Below are 22,539 nucleotides of genomic sequence, written 5' to 3'. Positions count from 1 at the left end.
GATGCTTTTCAATTTCTGTGTTATGAGAAACAGCAAATTATTGTTGTCTGTTCATCTTCTTCATGATTTTATATATCCATCATAGCTGTTACCTCTTTCAGGCCTGGAATATTTTAGGTTATTAAATCTTCTTCTTCAGAAGATTCCTCTTTTATTATACCTCTGCTTGTACATTTTTTTCCTTTCATTATCCTCAACATACTTCTTTTTTTTTTAACTTCTATTACAGTGTAAGTTGTATTAGCCTTGGAAATGAAGAGTGAGCACCAAAATTAAATCCTGGTCTGTGCATAACATGAGCACTTGTTCAGCCAGTAGACTTTTAAGCTCTGAAGATAGAAGCAATGCTTTTGTTCTTAAAGTAGGCATTTGTAGCAGTTTACAAATCTGTGTCCTTTGGAATATCTCTGAACACCAACTTTAGTAGATGTGGTGGATCAATATGTACTTTGAGAACCATCATATTTAAAACCAGGTCGTTAACCATGGTTAGTACAATTGCAGTAAGAGGTCTCTGTTTGATCTTGCGAAGTGGTCTGTGTGGTTATTGTAACTGAATTTGAGGTGCGCCAGAAAAAGAGGAATTAATACAAAAATAAGAAAAAACAACTCCACTGCACCATGTCAGAAGCAGCCAAAGTAAATGACAATAGTAAACTTAGACATACTGCCACCTGATGAAGAAAGTAAAAGAAATGTAACTCGAAGGAAACACTGAGGTGTTTTATAGAAGAAAGGATTTTTTTCATTATTGTAAGTACTCTTGCTTGTAACAGCACTGAGTGTATCAGAGCATAATTTTCTTTGTGCTTCCCTGTCTCAGTTCAGACGTCAAGGAGGTTTGGGTTACAATTTTCTGTTTGTTTTCCTTTAAAAAAAATCCTAATGATTTGAATTGGTTGAGGAGTCAGGTCTAGTCAGGCAGAAATTCTGTCAGTTATGTGCAGTATCTCCCTTCAGACTTCTTTTCAGAGATAAAATTCATGGGGAATTACCTAATTTGCTGTATGGTTCAGTTAATTTTTCTGCTGACACAAGCAGCTGCCCCTCTGTCACCCTTACAGCTAAAGCAGAGTGTGTTTACTGGTGACATAACTTGATAACCACTTAATATGAAAATATGACTCAACTTTCTTTTTATGAATTCTGTTTTTTCTTCCACAGAAGACAATTATCTTCCTCCAGAAAGTTTAAATTGGGTCTTTTTTAAGCAGTCCTTTCAGTTGAAAATAAATAGCACTAATATATAGTTAGCAACTGGGGAATCATTAAATTGGTCCTACAGATTTGGCATCCTTTCTTTTCTTTTTTTCTTTTTTTCTAAGCCTGTTTCATTTCCTACTTTGTTCTAACATTTGCATAGCTCCTCAGCTGTGCCTGTCCTCCAGCACTCCAGGCTCCCATCCTTCCTCTGCAGTTGAGTACGCTCCAAACTTGCACTATCCTGCAGTGCTTTGGGACAGTGATGGCCTTAGATGAAGTGCAGTAGATGCCTATCTGGGTTCGGGTTCGTGCACTGTATTTGTAGTTAAATAGCTGAGCAGTTCTAGTGCTGTAGTGAAACTTGAATGTTGCTACTCCAGGGCTCACAGAGCTGCACTTTCAAATTGCATCTGCCCCAGAGGGTTCCTTCCTTTGTTCCTCTGCAGCAGGTAACAGCATTCTGTGCTGTTCTGTCCCTGCTTTGGAGGTGGGGGCTTTTCCTGAGTCGTCATGTTCTGCCTGGAACAGTTTAAGAAGTGTAGTCAGCATCTTGCAGTTTTTCAAAGCTTTTAATATGGTGTTTGACTTACAGTGTGCCTTCAGCTGGATCAGGGTAATGACCCAATTAAAGTGTACGGAGAAAGGCTGTTAACAGTGACTTTTAGCTGGGATGAGGCAAGGAGTAAGGCTGTTTAAATTTTAAGCCATTGCTGAAGGTCAGTGTTGAACGGTTTCATATGTGCCAAGGAACCTCGTGTGTTTGGTTGAAACACTCCTGTCTTGCTCATCCTTCCTCTGCAGCATGAGCAGTGTCTGCGGGAGGTGCTTGTAGGCCAGGAGACACTGGGGTTGTAATGTAGCTGTGGATATTCTACGTCACTTATAAAAGCTGCTTCTTAGTGCTGTGCCTTTCCCAGCTGTGCTTAGGGCCAGATTCCCATGTCTTTCCTGCGGTGGGTACCTATGACACCTTTTTTAGAGCTGTGTTTCCATTACATGACTCTGTGCAGGTGTGTACAAGGTTGCTGTTATCCATTATGTGACCTGGTGAGTGGAGTTTCACTCACTGGCGGGTGGAAGGCTTTAGGACTTCGCCTGCAGGGTGAGATAACTGTCTAAATGTGAATATCCTGTTCTTGTGTTACTGGAGAAGCAGTAATCCCCGTGCCCCTCATCTGGAGCTTCTTTACTGCTGAGGTGCAGGGAGGTATGACATTTCCCTCTTCCCTCCTCAAGACTTATGGCTTTGTATGGTGTTGCTCTGCTTGACGCACAATTCCAACCTTTTTTTGTAGTCAGCATCATCTTAAAGCTGCTGTAGTTCCTGAATCCTTTGTAGATAAGGGTTTTTAAGCAACAGAAGAGGCGAGCTGATGTCATTCCTTTTACTTTTCACAGGGCTATTCAGAGCTCTGTTGGAAGCTGGTTGGTTTTCTGCTTCTGAAATAGAGATGAGCTGAGAAGCAGTAGAAATATTCAAGCAGTCCATGTATAGTCCTGTGAAAATGTTGCTGTCTTAGTCATGATGCCTGGGGGTTTTTTGCCAGCTGCAAGAATTCTGTGGAAATGGTGGCTTTACCACAAGAAGAATTAGTTTTGGTCTTGGAGAATACAAGTCTTGGTCAAAATAAAGTCTTTGCATTCTTAAGCCTTGAAGTTTTTCTAGTCTCTGTTTTTTCTTCCGCTGTTACAACTATGTGCACAGCTACTATTCATAACAGATCAGTGTAAGCAAATCTTGTACACAGGATGCAGAATAAAATGCTTCAAGCAAAATGGTGAATAAATAAATGATTATTTTTTTCTTTTAAGGTATCTGCATACAGTACACAAAAGCATGCTAATTTGCAAATATCTTTCAAGTTTCTGAGACCTGAAATGTGAAAACAAATTAGTCAAATGTAGTGTATTTCTATTGACAGCAGCCTTTCTTGTTTTCCCAGGCTGCCCTTTTAAATGTTGCCCCGTTGGCTGCAGGCCTGGCTACAAGCCCTGCTTGTTCTTGGGAAACAATGCAGCTCTACTACACATCTTCATATGAAAAGCTTCATGCTCCTCCTGTATCATCCCCCATGTACTTCATCACGAGCACTTGACCACACATGGTGCATCAAGCACATAGTATTAATGTAGGACGAATATAGAAGGAGCAAAGACTCAAGCTGTGGTTTATCAATGTGTCAATTGATCACTCATGACTCATGAGTAACTTATTTTGTTGATTTGTGAACATTAAGCTGTTTGAAAACTGTATTTTTCTGACCATGCTTCTGTTAAATAAAAATATCTTATTATTTCAGGTTGCAGTTGTTAAAATGAAGTGTACAGAGCGCATTTATGCAATGAAAATTCTGAATAAGTGGGAAATGCTTAAAAGGGCAGAGGTAAGTAATATGTTTTTTTTAACACGGAAGAATTTTTAAAATGACATTAGGAAGATTACATTGAAGCTCTTCCAGATTAGGAAGAATTATTTCATGAGCATAGGAGCTTCATTCTTTTTTTCTTTTTTTTCCTTAAGCTGTTTTAATGCAATCAAGTCTGACAGTCCCTTCCAGGCATCTGTTGTTCTCAGCATTACTGTGTATTCGTTTACCAGACAGTCTGCCCTAGTTCTTACCCTGAATTTATTGGCCAGATTTTTGTTTATGGTAAAGGCAAGTTAAAGACTACATGAAAGCTGAGATTGGTGCTACTGTGACATTCACAGCTGTATACATAAAGGTCTTTTTTCTCTTCCATTCAGAAAGCATACACTAAGGAGCTTTGCATCCTACAGTTTGTAACAGGATTTGTATAACTAGTGAAACTGTAACTAAATATTTTGGAATCAGAGATTCAGATTGTAAAACAAAACGTTAAGAAGGTAAATTTGTTTAAGAAGGGCTTTTTTTGTGAAAGGAGATGTACATTGTCACAACAAATTGTGTAAATGGGAGCGGGTACTTCGCAGATGAGGAAAAGACCTACTAAGAATACGCAGTGGGAAGCAGCTTTGTAGGATAGATATTCCTAGGATACCTACGCTTGCACAGTAGAGGAAAACCTTATGGCAAATGTAATATTACATAAGCTAACAGCAATAGATTTGAGGAGAAAGTACATGTAGTGCATCAGTACTCGCAGGAGTTCTGTTAAGGGGTGAGCACTAGCTGCTTTGCTGAAGACCGTGCTTGCTGACCCTTCCCTGTCCCATTCTTCTGTCCCCTTCCTGACACCTCCTACCCCCCAGCCTGCCCTTCCTAGTGCCTCCCTTCCTTTCAGTGAGTCAGTGCCAGCTCTTTTCCTGTGATAAAAATCTCCTCCCTCCTGTTAAGCCCCTCTTCACCAATGCCTTTGCCTAATTTAGTCACACTCTGTCCATCCATCCATGCATTTCTTTACAGGCAGCAGCAGTCCGGGTCTCCTTTGAGCTGTCAGGAGATTTCACACTCTGGGGTGTGCTGCATCAGCGGTTCTGCATTAAGCCTTTCCCTGTATGAGGGAAATTTGGTGCCCTTTCTATGCAGATTTCAACTGTGTTAAATCATTGGTCAGTATAGAATTATTTTAAACAGAAATGTTTGCAGGGGTCTCCCAAACTCTCATGGAAATACAGCTATGCTGGCTTACTTCAGTCATTTTTAAAGTGACTTCATGAAATGGCCTATCTAAATAGCTGCAACTTTTGCATGTAGAGATGTCCTGAGAAGACAGCTCTTTACAAACTGTCTTCAAATCATGCAACTAACTCCTCTTACCATCTCAGACAGGGATGAGGTGGAAAAGGTTTGGCCACCAAGAAAAATGTATAATAAGCACAGTACACACTTAAAATAAATAACAGTCCAAAAAAGTTCTCTTTCTGCTCATTTTTCACATCTACAAAAGGCAATAAAGGAACTGTCTTCTCTGCTTGGCCCCTTTGTCTTTTCCTGTTCAGTTTGCTCACTTGATTTGGCTTTTCTGGGTAAGCAAGACTTTACAACCTGCACATCAAGTTCACACAACATTTGGGTGTTAAAATTTCCCAAATGTGGTAAAACTTGTTATTTTTAAAATGAAGCCTGCAAGAATACAGTAGCCTCTTAAATGGGCAATTCCACTGAAAAGCAGACTTCAGGTGTTTTATTATCCACTGTATGAGTGGTCTGACAAGCATGTTGTTTTACTGGTTTATGTTTGTTGTGTATGACTTATTAAACCTAGCAAGAAGTTATCTAAATACTGCTTATTCATGTACTAGCTGCAAGAAAAAAAAAAAGCCCCGCATGGTTGGAAGCCACTAAAATACAGGAAAGATTAGTGAATATCACCTGACATCACCTGATAAATTGGTTACAAGCAAAATTGGCATGCTATCTGTGTTGATAAGGACAATTTGCGTTTATTGTTCTGACAGCAAAATACATAGTCATTAGCGTATTACTGTTGACAGTTCCAAATAAGTCCTGACTGGGTGATTAGGTAGCCTGTCATGCTTTTTCAAGTCACGTCTCAAGGCCTTTCAAGCTAGCGTAAGCAGAGAGGGAGAGTTTTATACTCTGAATTCATGATGCAAAGTGTTCGGCAGCATTGCTGGGTTTTTAGTGTTCATAACGTTCCCTCACTATTTGAGGTTGCACAGTGAACTGGATCAAGGAACTGATGTCTTCAAAAATAAACAAACTAGTTTTCTGTGTTGGCAGCCTCCTCACATTGTGGTGCCAGAAGATCTGAGAAGGGCTGTGCTCTGGTGCTGCGGGAAGGGAATAGGATTGCTTGGAGCTGCTGTAGCTGCCAAACTTTTCTGTAGAGTGTTACTTTGACCTTGCATTCATAAACCGTTAAACCACTCAGTTAGCATTTAATTACAATTTACTTCTCTTTGCACCAGTGATTACTAACTTTACAATGTGACCACAGCATGGTCTTCTTCAGTAGAAATGCAAATGGAATTTTGCTTCCTTTGAGGGGAAACATGGTCAAGATACCTTTATAAGGTGCAATCATGTATGGTAAGACTTGGTCCCCCCAGGCACATTTCCATTATACATTTTCTAAGAAATCTGAATGAACAGCAATGACAGAAACAAAAAAAAGTCAGTTCTTGTCTAGAACCCTAACACTTGAATCTACTGAATATCCTGATAATGCCTCTCTGAACCGAGAGTAGTGGAAGAGTCCCAAGGTCTGTGTCTTGATGGTTTTGATCCAATAAAAACATTAATATATTTTTATTAAGGAGGACTCGCTTGAAGTTTATGAAAGTTGGTTTTATGTAGAGATGCTGAGAAAACCTGTTACACAGAGCTTGCTTTTCTGAAGTGTTGCAGTGTGCTGTTTGAAGTAGAGGAAAGATTATTGAAAATGAAAATGTATTATACTGGACAAAGATAAGACAGTAATAGTAAAATCTGCTTATTTCCTGTAGTGTGTTAGCAGTGTCTGGAACTGGGACTGTAACGTAATAAAAGTATACATGAAACTGTTTTCATAAAGGTCTTTATCAGAAGAACCAGACTTACTTTCCTAGAGCCATTATCTTTCTGCTACAGATGGCAGTGACAAGTTATCATTTTCTGGCTTTTAAAAATACTTTATGAAACAAAGATTTAGTGTTGACTTGAATTGGCTTGTGGGCTTTTTGGTGTTTGTGGGGGTGTTGTGTGTTGGTGAGGAGTTTTTGGTTTGGTTTGTTGTTTTTTTTAAAGTCCCAGTCAGGATTAGAGTGACTGAATGCCTGACTAAAGCCTGCAGAGATTCCTTGGCTTGTCACTTGTGCAGACTGAATTCCAATGAATAGAGACCTCTGTTCAGTAATTTGAAATAATCCCATAAAACATCCATATATATTCATCCTGTGAAAACCAGTTGTTGATGTTGACAATGGCTTTTTCCCCCTCTCTTCCTCTAGACAGCTTGCTTCCGAGAGGAGAGAAATGTCTTGGTGAATGGAGATTGTCAGTGGATTACTACGTTGCACTACGCCTTTCAAGATGAGAACTATTTGGTATGTTTGATTCATCAGCTAATAAAAACTTTGGGTTATGAAAAAACTTTATTTTTTGGTATATTTTAAGGATATTAGTGCATTAGATCAGTCCACCTAATGCCTCACAGCAGTGTTTCAACATTCTTGTTTCTCCTTGAAGAAAAACTTCAAAGGGACTGGCTGTAACTCCAGGAGAGTGAGAAAGTTGTGTAGTAATGTAGTATATAGAGCTTTAGTTAAGCATTTTAAATTAAATAATCTACCGTTGCATAAAAAATATTGTATTCAAGTTTAATATTTTGGATAGGGTTGCAATTAAATAATTTGAGAGGTATTAACTCTGTGAAAGTGAGAAATCTTTTTATTTTACTTTTAACTTTCAGAATGTCTTTTGAAGCAAGATTTTGTTTAAAACTGGCAAAAGTAATTTAAAATGTTGGTATTTTAAAAGCCCTAGGGGGAAAAAAAAGCCTATTTCTTAAAAGTATTTATAAAGTATGTTTTTAAATCAGCAGATTGGTCATCTCAGTAGACTGAGAGACTTTAGCAACCATTTATAAAGAAAGTCCATACTCTTATGACATTTTTTAATGATGAGTTACTAGTACTGTAACATAAGCTGTGTTTACCTTAGTCACAGAATACAGGAGAGTACTGGTTAGGAGCAAAGACAGTGAAATCCCCACATTCTGTAGCATGCTGAACCACACAGCTTCCCTCTGGCTACTTGAGGCTGGATTTGCAAACCTGCTACTTCTGTAACAACTGACAGAGTTGTAGTGTGAAAGTTTTCACCTTCTTAACACTTTTTAGATAGTACCACAGTAGCAAGTCATGAATATAAATAAGAAAAAATGTATTGATAAAAGGCTGCCAAAGAGTTCAGGAACTAAGCAAGAGTTAGAAAATACACATTCATTTCCACAAATGCTGAAACAAAGTGCATTACCTTATCGCGTTTAAAGTATTTTTAGAATAACAAGCACATTGTAAGAAAATAAGTAGTCATGTCTTAGGCCCTCATTTACAGGCTATTTCCATTGAATGGTTTGTGATAGATCCAGATTTTCAATCTCTCACAGTTTGGTTATCTCTGACACTACCTTGTGTAGGTAGTTTATAATTTCAAATTCCCACAGAACCAAACAGCCTTCGGACTTGCATAAGAATAACATAAAGTATCCTGTTTGTATTTCCAAGTAGCTTGTAAGAATAGAGCTACCTAAGAAAAAATTGTTAGCTGTGCAAGATAGCAAGTGATAGTAATGACAGGGGGATCTAATACCATTTTATACAAATCAGTTCCAAGTGAGATGTATCAATATAAATACGTTTGTTTTCCCAAAGTTCCCACAGGCACTTAGATGTTGAAGTTTCACTTGACAGCAGAATTAGACATCTAGCATGTAATTAAGATCTAGTATCTGAGGAAGCAACAGCTCTGCCCAGCAGCCAAAGTCAGCAGATTCTCAGCTTGCCTGAGGTCTGGTTCTGCATGTGCTGAGATGCTGCCTTCCAATTTGGTCTATTACTCAGCATCTATCTCCTGTAAATGTGTGGTGCTCACAGATGGAGTGGATTTGCATCTCAGTCACTGTTGTAAATGATGCATGAAGAGAAGGTGAAACACATCGGGAAATAAATTCATCCAAAAACCTGGACAGAAGGTTCTCTTCCATACCATTGAGTGCTTGTCCAGGGGCTAAAAAATCTCTGTTGGATTCTCTTCTGAACTTGAAGAAGTTTATAGCCACATTTTTGCTCAGCCTGGAGAGTGCTACCTTGTTTCAGAACCCGGGCAGATTTGCTTTACTTTAGCTGTGCTGTTCATCTCTGATCCTTGCAGAATGGAATACAAAGCTGAGAACAAAACAAGAACAGACAACAGAGCTCAGTTTTCCAACCTGGCCCTCTGAAAGAGAAAGCTCTAGATTCTGTTATCTCCTCACAGTGATGTTTGTGCATTATAGCTAGAGATTCTTAAATTCAAAACCACCTAAGCCAAACCTGAAGCAGAGAGACAGCCTTGGTGTCTTCCCACACCTCGGGCTTTGCCTCTGCTGGCTGCATGACAAAGGGTTCAGAATGAGACAAAGAGAAAGTAAGATGTTAAAATTGAAAAGTAGTACCTGCCTTTGAAGAGTCTAAAAGTAAGTAGAGTTTTATAGACTCTATTTAATATTAATAGAGCATTTAATAATGCAGAACTTATATTTAATGAAGAAATACAAAATTCTGCAAAATGTATATGTTCTGGAGTTCATTTTCAGGTTCTGCTTCTGTAGTTTTAAAACCTTTGAAACAAATACATCATACGTTACTGTTTTCTAAACAGCCAACTCTTAAATGACAATACACGGGAATGCAAGCATGACTTTTCTTCTGATTCTTAGAAAGCTTTCATAGAGACATCTTGAGTCAAGATGGGTTAAGTAAGTCTTTGGTGATTCTGCTGAAGCAGATATGATGTAGGTGAAACATAGTCCATGAATATTAGAAACTTGTATGGGACCTGAAGTTCTCCATCTCTTCCAGATTAAAATCTGTTAGTTTTCTTTCCCAGTCTCAGTCATGATGAAGGACCTTGTATGTGTGTCTGTTGTCAGCCTCCTAAAGGCTTCTGAGTACTCATAAGAGTATTTTGATATCCTTTTTTTCCTTTGATTTCTAACTACTCTCACCCTGTTTGATGTAGTCAATTCCCTGGAAGAAATGTAATGCCTCTAGATTTCTGCAGCTGAATAGCCTTTATTTTAACCCCATAGGAAGAGAGAAGCAGTAGATTGTTCTGAATTGAGAGGTGAATAAAATTTGACTTTCTTATAGAAGGGGTCTCATGATCTTTCTCTGATCCAAGTTCCTTGCTTCTGGGTCAGCTGAGTTCTTGTTAAGTTATAAATGCTTTGGGAGCTGAGGGAAGTGCATTACCTTGTCCCTGACAGGCAGGATATTTCACTTACCACAGAAGGCTCTATAAGGTCTCTTTGCCTTGAATTTCAGAGAAAATACTTTAGGACAATATCCCTTTTAGAAGACTGATAGTTCAGAGTCACTCTTTTAAGCCAAAAGATAGTGAGGAAATGGTTAGTACTGCACTTTATGTTCCTTTGCATTCCTATCTTCTTTAATTTCCTTCCCTTGTGGAAGATGAATCTGTGGCAGGGACAGTGGATTCTAGGTTGCTTTACTTTGAGGAGAAAGATAACATGACTGCTCTGGAAACTTAACTCCAGAATAAACAAAGTTAGTCCTAAACCCACATATCAAATCATTTTGGGAAGCATGGAACAAAATGGCTCAAGACTGTGGTAGTACTAGATAAAGTCATTATACTTGAAGTGATGGTCTGGATTTAGGTGACTGTTGCTAGGAAATAACTAAAACATAATCCTTATTTTGTAGTATGAAAAACAAATAGCACATCTGAGTCCTTTTCTTTCATGTTTCCCTATCACTATTGGTCCTTTCCCTGGATAGGGTAATGGCTGTTTGGCCTAGGAGGCTCTTTACTTTTTCATTGAAATATATTCAAAAGACGATTAATCTTTGATTTTTAAATTTCCCACTTTGGTGCCTCTGGCTTGACAGTGCTTTTGGCTTGTCATGGGCATCTGTAATGTATAGTGTCATCAAGCTCCTGCCAGCTATGTTATGCATCCATGATGTGGAATGTGTCAAGATGAGTGTTTGAAGATGTTGATGTGATAAGTGCTACTTTTGGAACGACTAATAGTACTGAAATTATACCAAAACTAAAAGTAGTAATGAAATGTATATTTTAGACTAAGCTGCATCAAATAGTGGTTTTCACTATACTTATTTTTTTCTTCCATCATCTCTTATTTAAAGAGTTGATAACCAGCATTAGTTGTGGTGATATTAGATCATTTTCTTTGTGTGATAACACAATAAACTCTGATTTACTTGTTTGTTGTTGCCATATCTTGTTTGGAGGTTTTTTATGGTAAGAACTAAATGCTGATATGTCATTCTTACTGTGATTATTAAAGGAATGTGGTATCTTTTTATACTAAATAAGCAAATAAAAGTAAAACAGAAGATCACCAATTTTGACTGCTTTCCACAGGCGAAGAAAAAAAGTAGTGAAAGGTTAACTGGTGAACTTTGAGGGTTTTTTTTTCTTCCAGCTGTCTCCTAGTACTTGACTTCTTTATTCTTCCATTTTCAGTATCTAGTGATGGACTACTATGTTGGTGGTGACTTGCTGACTCTTCTCAGTAAGTTTGAAGACAAGCTTCCAGAAGATATGGCTAGGTTCTACATTGGTGAAATGGTGCTTGCTATACATTCCATACATGAACTGCATTATGTGCACAGGTAAAATACCATCTCATTTGGCAATGTAATGGAAACTGTACATGGAACTGTATGTGGAAATACATGTACAGTTATAAGAAGTTAATCCTAAAGATACTGCTACATATACAAATGATCATGGTTGCCACAGGCAAAATTACTGTGGGTACATGCTTAGTGTAACTCTATAATAGCTGTATAAGCTATTACATTTTAAATATCAAGTGTTGATAGATTGATATTTGAAGCAGTGACATTTATCTGACTAACCTTTTACTGAAGCTTCTATTTTTAATCAGGGTTCTTGGCTTATTCTTAGTTCACCTAATGAATATTTATCTGCTTTTGTCCAAGCCAACCTAGAAGTTTGAAGCAGTTTGAAACGGTTTGAGCTTTATACAGATGTTTGGACATTCTGCAAAATTTATGCACGGGTAGCCCATGATAACATCAGTGCATCTGCTTACCTGAGGTGGTCTCAAACAGTTTTTGTAATCAGTGGGCATGTACCAGTCTAATTGTTTTTGTACACAGGATGTGTATTCTGAATCACTGACTACTGTCGTGTAAACTTAGGTTGTGGTTTGTAACAGTGCAATTAATGTTTGAACAGCACAGGGAATTCTCAAACTATAATGCTTTGAACTCTTCTGTTCAGACTTTGCTGTTTTAAAATTCAATTAGAAAATATATATAAACTCTGTAGAACTCCTGTGAGTAAGTGGGGGCAATATATGGGGATTTAAAAATGTTACAGCCTCAGAGAAGTTCACCAGAGGCACCTCGCATCCATTTCTGAAGAAGGTGGCCTGACAAACTGACCAGCTACATCTTTTCATGGGATTGAGTGAACGTCTGTTGTGGCAATAGGAGTGGATGGCTCTGAGGCCAAAACATATGCTTTGAATAGGAGATGTATGAATGCCCAAGAAATTACTGCTTGGCGACTGGAATGGATTAGGAGGGAGCATGATTGCTCTGGAGAGGGTTTCAAGGACCCTTTAAAGGCTTATACAACCTGTTAGCTGTAGATAGGAAACAGTGGAGCTCAGAGATGAGGAATTAAGCCTTTCTGAACAGCAGTAATGGTCCCTGAGGCAAGTGAGATGTGCATGTGAAGCAGAGAAGTGTTGCATGAGATTGGCTCATGCTGCAAATGACACTGTGAGCAGTGTTCTTTAAAAAACAAATGGATTACTATATAGTTGTATATTAGCTTTCATAGTCCCCTGCAACTATTGAGCTTCACTTGTGGTTATGGGACTGTAAAAGAATGTTGACAATATCTGGAACTGAAATGTACAGAATAAGTTTAACAGTAAAAAATTGCTAATGAATTTATTGGGATAGCATAGTGACATAGTCTAGTTTTCTCAGCACGTATTTTTCTGTATTATCACAAATAAATATGCATTTAAGTTTATGTTGACAGGCATAGATTAGCATTTATTATTTTGTATTAATACTGCTAATGAGCAGCATTATTAGTGACATTTCAGCAATTAATTGTAGAGCAGTAACCTTTGGTTAAAAAAGGTTAATGCGAGTTTGTGTTGAATAAAAATGTATCGGGTTGGCAGGATTTTTACACATATGAGGACCCTTTGTTAAACCTATCACGGTTCTTCTCACAAGTCTCCTCAAGTGTGAAACCAGAATTTAGCACCTTAAAAATCAAACATTGTGAGCTTCCACATCTATGTAGCAAGGTGTATTAGAGCACAGGGTTTTTGTTTACAACTAGTAATTCTAGTCGTCTCCTCAAAGATCAAGCTGAAGGTATTGTACAGTATTTAAAGTTTTGGGCACATGTAGTGGCATTTGGAACTTCACTTTTGAAGGTTTAAGGTAAAGCACATGTGATTTTATATATTACTAGTAGATAGTATTATTTGAATAAACATAATATCAGAAAACTCTCCCCACCTAAATCAACACATTTATTGGCTTGGTTATCTTTTTCTTGGCTAGCTCAGATCAAAAATAATATTTCAAAAATGGCATGATGGTGTGCTGGCATGTTGGAAGTTGATCCTGGGTATTGTTGGCTAAAGGAAGGGAGAAGACTGGTATATATTATCTTGGAAGACATGGATTTTCTCCTTTTTAGCCTGCAGAATCGGTACATAAGTGAGTTGGTTTTGCTTTCTGCCCTTGTTCTTCCCTCTTCCTTTCTTGCCAACTTCCCAACATATTGGCTAGGTGCTCTTAAATCATTTGGGATATTTTAAGGCTATTAATTAAAAGAAAGCCACTCACTGAACCAAACAACAATAACCACAAAACCAAACAAAAACCAAAACCATCCCAACAAACCAACCAACTAACCAACCAAGTAACCAACCAACCAACCAAAAAACACCAAACAAATAAACAACACCTGAATGTCTGAATTATTATCTTTTGCTGATACTTTACTTCATGTGAATTTGAGTGCAAAGTGATGAAATAAAATGTCATTAATTGGTGGATGAAATTAAATAAATATGCTCTTCAGTAAATCCTTTTCGGTGACCTTCCTGATATTGAAAAGAATATGAAGTAATAAGCTAGAATGAAACAGGAATGTTAGTTTGTGTAATTTAGTAGCTTTATCATGCTGTATATGATTTTATACCCAGCTATATCTATGTAAGAACAGGAAAGATGCAGATTGATGTTGGAGACTTTCTAATGTTACTGTATCCTGTTGAAATAGTATTGCCCTGAGCCCAGAGCTGGATGAATTCAGTGGCTTGTAGGGTAACTGCTGCCTGTACACAGGATGCAAAGATCCTTAGGTATTCCTGGAAGCAAATATGCTGTGCAGTAGTGTATAGAAAGACTTGAATAGCAAATAAAAAGTACTGGTGAACAGAAATGCTGGACAAAATTCCCCGCAGTAAAAAATTGTCCTGGATAAGAAGTTAGAAGTCAGTTATAAGTCTTGGCAAAAAAACCCAACATTTGATTAAAAGATTGTCTTTTCTCTTTTATTTTTCTTGCCTCTAAACAATGTATTATGATGCATATAATCTTGAAATTATGTTGATAGAGTAAACTGCCTATCTGTCACAGTTGGTAGACTCATTGTCATTGATCTGCCTGATTATTTGACCATTCAGTGTTGAACTTTGAGCTTAAAAATCTGATGTAGTCTACATCTTCAATATTGTAGGCAAATTGTAGGAGGAGAGGGTAATAAATAGTACAGTAAAAAGCGTTTGCATCAGGGGGTATCCAACCTAAAATTTTGTGTTATTCTGATGCAAGAATAATCTTTACAATCAGAGCTAATACTATATGCTTAAATCTTTTAACTTTTTTCTATTCTAACAGAGATATAAAGCCTGATAATGTTCTTTTGGACATGAATGGCCACATACGACTGGCAGACTTTGGGTCCTGTCTGAAAATGAGTGAAGATGGCACAGTATGTATGAAGCAAAATTTAATTAGGTTGCTGGTAGTGGGACCTTTTAAGTGAGTTGCTGATCTTGAGGAGATTAGACATCATCAGCGTGCATCAGGGATGTGGTATATTGTAGACTATCTGATATGCTAAAAATTGAGGGAAGAGTGTAACTTAACGTACTTAAACACATTTCTGATGTCTTCATCTCCTCGTTTTACAGGCTGCTAAACTTTTAAAGTTACACTTTGCTATATTTTTCTGGTTTTCGCTTTTTCTCCTACTGGAGACCATTGGAGTTTTCATGAGATTTTTATGAACTATCCAAAAACCCTTTTATTAAAAAAGGACATAAATTTGATATTATGTATGTGTTACAATCACATGTGACCAAGAACCTTAAAAGCCATGACAGACTAAAGTACAAGTCATCCCAAGTGAGGACATAACTAAGCTCAACTAGAACTTAATCTGGCTGCTGGTGTAAAAAGTAAAAATATCTCCATAAATGTATTAACAACAAAAGGAGTGTTAAGGAGAATCTCCCTCCTTTATTGGAGTGGAAATATGGTGACAAAGAATGAGGAAAAGACTGAGGTACCTAATGTCTTCTTTGCCTCAGTCTTTAATGTTTAATAGTAAGACCAGTTGTTCTCTGGATAGTGAGCCCCATGGGCTGGAAGATGGTAATGGAGAGCAGAAATGAAGTCCCCACAATCCAAGGGGGAGCAGTCAGTGACCTGCTACACCACTTAGACACACACAAATGTGGAGTCACCATCCCTGGAGGTATTGAAAAGGTGTGTAGATGTGGCACACAGGGAGATGATTTAGGTGGACTTGGCAGTGCTCAGTTAACAGTTGGACACAATGATCTTAAAGGTCCTTTCCAACCTAAATGATTGTCTGATTCTATACTTAATAAGCAGTTTGTTTTATATGCCTTTGACAAATGGAACAGCAACATGATGGTAATTGGCCATCTTGTGCACCAGATTGGATATACCTCTAAAAGCTAAATTATGCATGATGTTTTTTGTTTGTTTTGCCTAGTTTAGGGCACTTGCCAAACTATGCCATGCAACATCATTCACTGATTTTGGCACAAACTCACATCTTGGTGATGTCCTCTAGTTATAAAATGCCTGCCAAGGCTTTACCATATTAAAATGCAAAATGAAAGAGCTATTGGAATTGAGAACATATTCCTAGAGATCAGAGCTGCTCTGCCACTGCCCTGATGGTCATGTCTTCTCTACTACTTGGGTACAGGGCATTCCCCACCTTACCCCTGTATTGTATCCAGTTGCACGTTAGGCAATAAACATTTGGCTGATTTCTGACATAATAAAACTTACCCAAGGAACTTGTTTTGTGATCTTCAAATGAAACTGTAAAATTCAGGGGTAGGACTTGATCTCCCTACTTATCCATTTTTCATTTCAACTTCTGGCAGCCAATTGCAATTTTAAAGTATAAACCAACACAAAGGAAAAACATATTTTGTCTTTCTGCTTTCACAATAACTGTGATTATTTTGGGTTTCTCCTGTCTACAGAATAAAACATATCAACTGATTTTATGTAGCAGTAGACTGGAACTTAATCTTTGCAGTCTTTGTTACTTTCTTAATATTTTCTTTGTTATGTTGCTGGGAATTTATAAATCTCTTCCTTCTCCAGAATCAAGTCCTGCTGTCTCTGTTTGTCAGAAATAGTAGCATGTGAGTTAAAAAAGTTGGTGAGAGAACCTGAAAACTTATGAGAATTATGTTTGCCTTATATTCAAGGTACAGTCATCAGTAGCAGTGGGTACGCCTGACTACATCTCTCCTGAGATCCTGCAAGCAATGGAGGATGGAATGGGGAAATACGGGCCTGAATGTGACTGGTGGTCACTGGGTGTCTGCATGTATGAAATGCTCTATGGGGAAACACCCTTCTATGCAGAGTCACTAGTGGAAACCTATGGGAAGATTATGAACCATGAAGTAAGAGCTATATTACATGTCTTGTGTTTTCACAGAGTTTATAATGTTTACAGAGAAACTTATCACTCGAAGATGTTGAAGTGATAGTAGTTCTTTGGTTTTTCACAGTGTTTTAGAGCCATGTTGTGTAGGTTTAATGGTTCAGGTTTTAGGAATGTTTGGTTCTCTGAACTGCAGAAATTTAATTGTCCGGCAAGTTGAAATTTTTCTCTAAATGCTGATGTTGTTCTCATTGGAAAATCTAAGCAGTCATCACAAAGTCAAAATTAAAACCTACTCTTAATGTTAGGCCCAATGCAAGTTTCCTCTGGAAAGTGCAGGAGAAATGAAGTAATGCATTATTTACACAGCTGTGCACATTTTCTGTCACACTGATAACAGTACCAAAAAGGCAACAGGCAAGTCAATCAGTGTAGACATGAGCTGCATGAAGAACCTGAGGTTGGGCATTTGCCCAGGGTCAGAGTGGTAGAGAAGAGTGGGAACTTGTGGGTGCATTTTGAACATTAGAGAGTGAGAATAAAACAGTTCATCGTGTCCTTTCAAGAGCTGTATGAGAAGGACGTGTTTATGTGCATACTCATCCCAGGTAGCCAGAAGCTGTTGCAATAGGGTTATTATTGCATTTTCTTCTTCCCAGGATGAGTGCACTCTTCTGGGGTTTACAGTGCTGACTCTCACAGTGAGGCAGTGATGGATAAGACATGAAATCCTTGCCAGAGCTGACACCCTTGCCGTGATGAATATTAATCTCTCTCTTGCTTTAATTCCTTCAATGCATGAACTGATTGCAAATATAACCTGTCCCGCAAACTTAATGTTTTAATCTCACTTGGACACACAGTCAATATGATTGTATGTTTTTCATTGGAAGTTTTTAAGTTTAATTTCACTTATGCTGGTTTGGTCCTTAATGATCTCATTTTTAAACTTGAAAAGTTTAAAATATATATTTTTATATATATCTGTCAGCAACCTGATCTAGTGGGTGGCATCCCTGCCCATGAAAGGGGAGTTGAAACTAGGATGATATTTAAGGTCCCTTCCAACCCAAACCATTCTATGATTCTATGATATGTATAAATATGTTATTATCTTTTACTGGAAAACAAACAAACAAACCAAACCAACCAACCAAACACCAAAAAACCCTTCTTGACGATACAGCGGTGGTAGTAGTAACAAGCTAAAATACAAATAAAGGTTTCCCAATTTTTTCTATCTAGGGTAATTTCAGTTGTTAGTGGTAATTACATTTTTTATATCTTATGTTTGTTTATGATAATATAAATATTTTCTGAATGTAGATTAAACTTTGGTAAGAAAAACAGGTGTTTAACCTATAAATTAGAAAAATACATCCTTAAATATAACAACATTTGGTAAAGAATTAACTACTATCATGGGGTTTTAAGAGTTGAAATTAATTAAATCTCAAGGAATACATCTTCAGGAGATCAATGGACCTCTGACTAAGAGTACCAGTGGGGGCCTGTCTTTATTGTATAATCTTTAATATATTGCAGTATGTTAAAATTCTGGTATGTCTTAAAAAAAGTTTGCTTTTCCCAACAGAGTTACTGTAACCACAGTTAGTTTAAAACATATCTGTATTAAAGAAATTGAAAAATGATTTCTTGTCCTCAAAATCCATTTTAAGACAAAAAGTCTATCACTGAATGTATTGAATTGTGCTCTGTCACTGCTCGCTGGAACTAGAACAGTATTTTACTATTCATTTCCAGTTTTACTAGCATGTTCTTTTTGAAACTACTTTTGGAAGTTACAGAATAAATTCCTTCTCTAAAAACTTCTCTTATTTGTTTTGTTTTGTAGGAACGATTTCAGTTTCCATCCCATGTTACAGATGTATCTGAAGAAGCAAAAGATCTTATTCAGCGACTTATCTGCAGCAGGGAGCGTAGACTGGGACAGAATGGAATAGAGGATTTTAAGTCTCATGCATTTTTTGAAGGACTTAATTGGGATAACATCCGAAACCTAGAAGCACCTTACATTCCAGAAGTTAGCAGTCCTTCTGACACCTCAAACTTTGATGTAGATGATGATGTACTAAGAAATCCAGTGAGTCTTTGTTTTTAAATATTACTAATGGAAGTGTGCAACCTTGCTGCACTGTAAGGTAGTAGTGAGAAATTATTTCAAAATAAATAATGTGAGAGATGAAAAATAAGTCACATCAAATGTGAAAAATTCAAGTTTTTCATCTCTTTGACGTTTTGGGTTATCAGAAGTCATGAGCTGCTTTTCTAAGTGGTAACACTTGCCAAAATGAAGTATTGTTACATGGCCAAAGTTAAAACATACTTAGATGGGGAAAAAAACCGCTTAGTTGCCCTTTCAGTTTACCTTTACAAGGAGCCAGTATTTGGATTTATTCCTTTTCAAAGGTGAAAAAATATCTGTCTTTAGAATTACACATAAATTCTCCATGCAGCTTGGAATCACAGCTGTCCAGGTGAGAGGACTCACACTGATACTTCTCCACTGACTTAAGAACCAGGAGGTTGGTTTTTGGAGTAGGGAACATTGGAGTTCTGGCCCTGCATTTCTGTTGTGTCATAGTTTGCAAATGTGTCAGGAAGAGCAGAGAGCTTTTGTGGTAATTTGTTCATCAGCTTGTATTCCAAGAAATAAAGAGCTTTTGGCACGTTTTTTGATTACATGTCCAACAGTAACTAGAATGCTAAAACTAACAGCACGCATTTTGGTGCCAGGTCACTTTTAATTAGGAACTTGATATTTCAGATTTTCTTTTACTGGCTGCATTGTGCTTTGAACTTGTTGAAATGCTGCTCTTTCAAGTGCCAGTTCAAGAGGCTCCTAAATTCAGATCATTATATTAAGTGACCTAATCTGAAATAAACCTTGTTCAGGGACAATGGAGTATAACTGCCAATTGTCAGTTGATGTACTAAGAAAAGTGTTTCCACTAGCTGTCTCTCTTTTAGCTGTTGAGGCTCAGTCAAATGCCTTTCACTCTGTGTGGGTTCTCTTTCGGGTTTTCATGCCTGTTGTTTTCATGCAGGAAGTGGTGCCACCAAGTTCTCATACAGGCTTTTCTGGATTGCATTTACCGTTCGTTGGGTTTACATACACAACTGATAGGTAAGCAAAGGATTTGTTCTTCATTAAACTTGTTTCCCAAATGCAACTAATTCTAGGAAATTCTCATTTTTAGAAACATGTACAAAGGTTGATGTCCACAGGTATACCTCTGGATAAACCTATATTCTTTTTTTTTTCCCTTCAAATGTCTTAACATATTTGGATTATATGTGCCAAGATTAGATGCTTTTGTATTTAATATTTTATCTATTTGAAATGAAAGAAAGTTAGGGGACTAGATGTGTCAATTACAAATGGGTATAAACTTGCTGTCCCTGCACTATGAGGCTGAGAGCAAGTATTGTCCATGCTGGACATCTTCCAGTAGCTGTTCAGGATTATCTCATTGCTCCAATGTCCTACTGGTAGCCCAGGTTAACACAGAGGGTTCTGAGCATGGACAAAGTGGCTCACTTTGCACATCTTTGAAATGGCCTCCTTGTAGAGAGATCTCCATGAGATCTCTCAAACATGTTCTTGTCTCATATGTTAAGATATTCTGCCCTGTTTGTTACTTTGTTATTTCTCTTTGTTGGGGTTTGTTACCCTGTGAACCCAAAATACACATCTCATCCTTTTCAGAGGGAGATCATATGCATTAACTGAAATCCGTCTTTGTCGTGCTTTAAACTTTGGGGTTTGTCCCTCAGCTATCTCAGTGCAGGTACACTTACCTGCTTTCTTTTCTCTGCCAGACAGTAGTAACCTTTGGAATAGGAGAGTTAACATTTCCAATCATTTAGGCAGTTTGTTAAGTGAAATGTGCATCTGCGTTACTGAAGTCCTGCATGCAGGTATCTTAATTCTACAGCAGCGTGGACAGTAGTTAGGGAATAATAACTTTACCCTGACAGTTGTCTCTACAGTAACAATTACTGCATTAATTGTTCTTGTAAATTTAAGGTGCCTATTTGGTGAAATCCCAGCATGTCACTGCTATAGACTGCTGTGAGTATTTATTAAAATTTTCTAACTTATGTAATTGTTTTCAGCTCTTTATCTGATAGAGGCACTTTAAAGAGTGTGATGCAGTCTGACACTGTAACCAAAGATACAGATGTACAACGTGACTTAAAGAACACTTCACAAATAGAAGGCTATGAAAAGAAAATACGGAAATTAGAGCAAGAAAAGCAGGATTTGAACAGAAAACTACAAGGTTAGTGGTTTATATTTGTTTGGATCCTTCCTTCTGGTCATTGGAACATATTTATTGAAAATATTTTCCTTTCTTTTCTGATTTTAAGAATCTACACAGACAGTGCAGAGCCTCCAAGGTCCAATGTGTGTTACAGTAAATACAAGCCGAGATAAGGAGATTAAAAAATTAAATGAAGAAATTGAACGGTTGAAGAACAAATTAACAGGTAAGCCTCCGGCATGGTAATTATAGTAATGCAATTTATTTTGGTACTCCTAGTAACATGATGTGCTGTGTTTTTGCAATACGTAGAATTAATGTTCTTGAGGTACTTAAAAGAGTTTTTTAAATCCTCCTTCAATATGAAGTGGCATTTCAGTTTTTCCAAATGAGTGCTTAACTACTTCTTCCACTTGCTTGACCTGATAGCATATACTAGAGTGGGAAGTCTAGAGTACAATGAATTGTGTGGATGGATTCAGTTAAATATTTTGTGTGATGTTAGTTTCCTTAAAAATCTTAGGAGATTATGTTCTCTTACTCCTTTTTGGGGGGAGCACTGTTTTGGAGGGGTAAAACTTGGAGGCAGGTGTAAGAGATAGGGGAGAGAGAAGTGTGGTTGCTCTTTAGTAACATAAGGGAATAGATGGGAGGATGTTTAATAATAGTTCACATTTAAATATTTCTGAGTTCCTGCTCCCTTTGTGTTTCTATTTGGTGATGCATTAATTAGGAATCACTGAGCATTGCAGAAAAACAAATACTGGCATCTGTCCTGAGGGAAGACTGACTCATCCATATCACTGAAAATCTGTTGCTTGACAATGCTATTAGTTTATCCATACAAGTTTCCTGTTAGCACCTAATTTTTAAGTGGGAATCAGTGATAAACAAAATGTTAGTTTTGAATCTCAGTGATTTGGCTGAGAGTTTTATAGGGGCCTGTAGTATAGCATATGCGAGTTCACATGCAGAATTGCTGATGCCGATTTTTTTTTTTCCCCATTAGTTTGGCAATATACCCCTTTTGTAGGTGTAAGCATTGCAAAAATCTGTTCAGCTCTCCTACACAGATTATCCTTCCAAAAAAAGCTATTCTTGTGTATTCTGAAATTAGGTTTGAATCTAACAATAGTTAGATTAAGGTGCTACTTCTGCAAATGGTTCAGGTTTATCTAGCTCCTTCAGCCAATGTTAAATATAAATTCTAGCAGTATGTCCTGATTTAAAAAGAAGTGGCATTGGTTCATGTAGGGTGGGAGGAAGTTTGTGCAGAAGTGAGGAAAGGAATAATGCTTCAAGCGTAATTACAGCAGTGCTTGGGATTCCGGAATACATGGGTCCAGTTTCCTGTTCTGCCACAGACATCAGTAGAACTTGAGGGAGACAGTTATTCCCTATGCAATTTCTTATTT

At 37.5% G+C, this 22,539-nt stretch overlaps 1 protein-coding gene across 10 annotated transcripts in view; it reads left to right on the top strand.

Annotated features, from left to right (window-relative positions):
* The window catches only part of CDC42BPB (CDC42 binding protein kinase beta), a 95,327-nt gene that overhangs the window by 35,867 nt on the left and 36,921 nt on the right, over positions 1 to 22,539 (top strand). For all 10 annotated transcript variants that reach the window (XR_003532662.1, XM_027674021.1, XM_027674012.1 and 7 more), the window contains exons 3-11: positions 3,504 to 3,587; positions 7,079 to 7,174; positions 11,346 to 11,494; positions 14,792 to 14,885; positions 16,654 to 16,854; positions 18,691 to 18,939; positions 19,904 to 19,983; positions 20,976 to 21,142; positions 21,231 to 21,350. Coding sequence is in view for 9 of the 10 variants with exons in the window: in XM_027674021.1 (XP_027529822.1) it covers positions 3,504 to 3,587; positions 7,079 to 7,174; positions 11,346 to 11,494; positions 14,792 to 14,885; positions 16,654 to 16,854; positions 18,691 to 18,939; positions 19,904 to 19,983; positions 20,976 to 21,142; positions 21,231 to 21,350 (1,240 nt within the window). In the remaining variant the exon portion in view is untranslated. The remainder of the gene's footprint in view (positions 1 to 3,503; positions 3,588 to 7,078; positions 7,175 to 11,345; positions 11,495 to 14,791; positions 14,886 to 16,653; positions 16,855 to 18,690; positions 18,940 to 19,903; positions 19,984 to 20,975; positions 21,143 to 21,230; positions 21,351 to 22,539) is intronic.

Source organism: Neopelma chrysocephalum, unplaced genomic scaffold (genome assembly GCF_003984885.1).
Source record: "Neopelma chrysocephalum unplaced genomic scaffold, ASM398488v2 Primary Assembly neopelma1_24, whole genome shotgun sequence".
NCBI lineage: Eukaryota > Metazoa > Chordata > Aves > Passeriformes > Pipridae > Neopelma > Neopelma chrysocephalum.
Note: the sequence above shows the minus strand (reverse complement) of the source record. Positions and strands in the feature narration are given on the sequence as shown.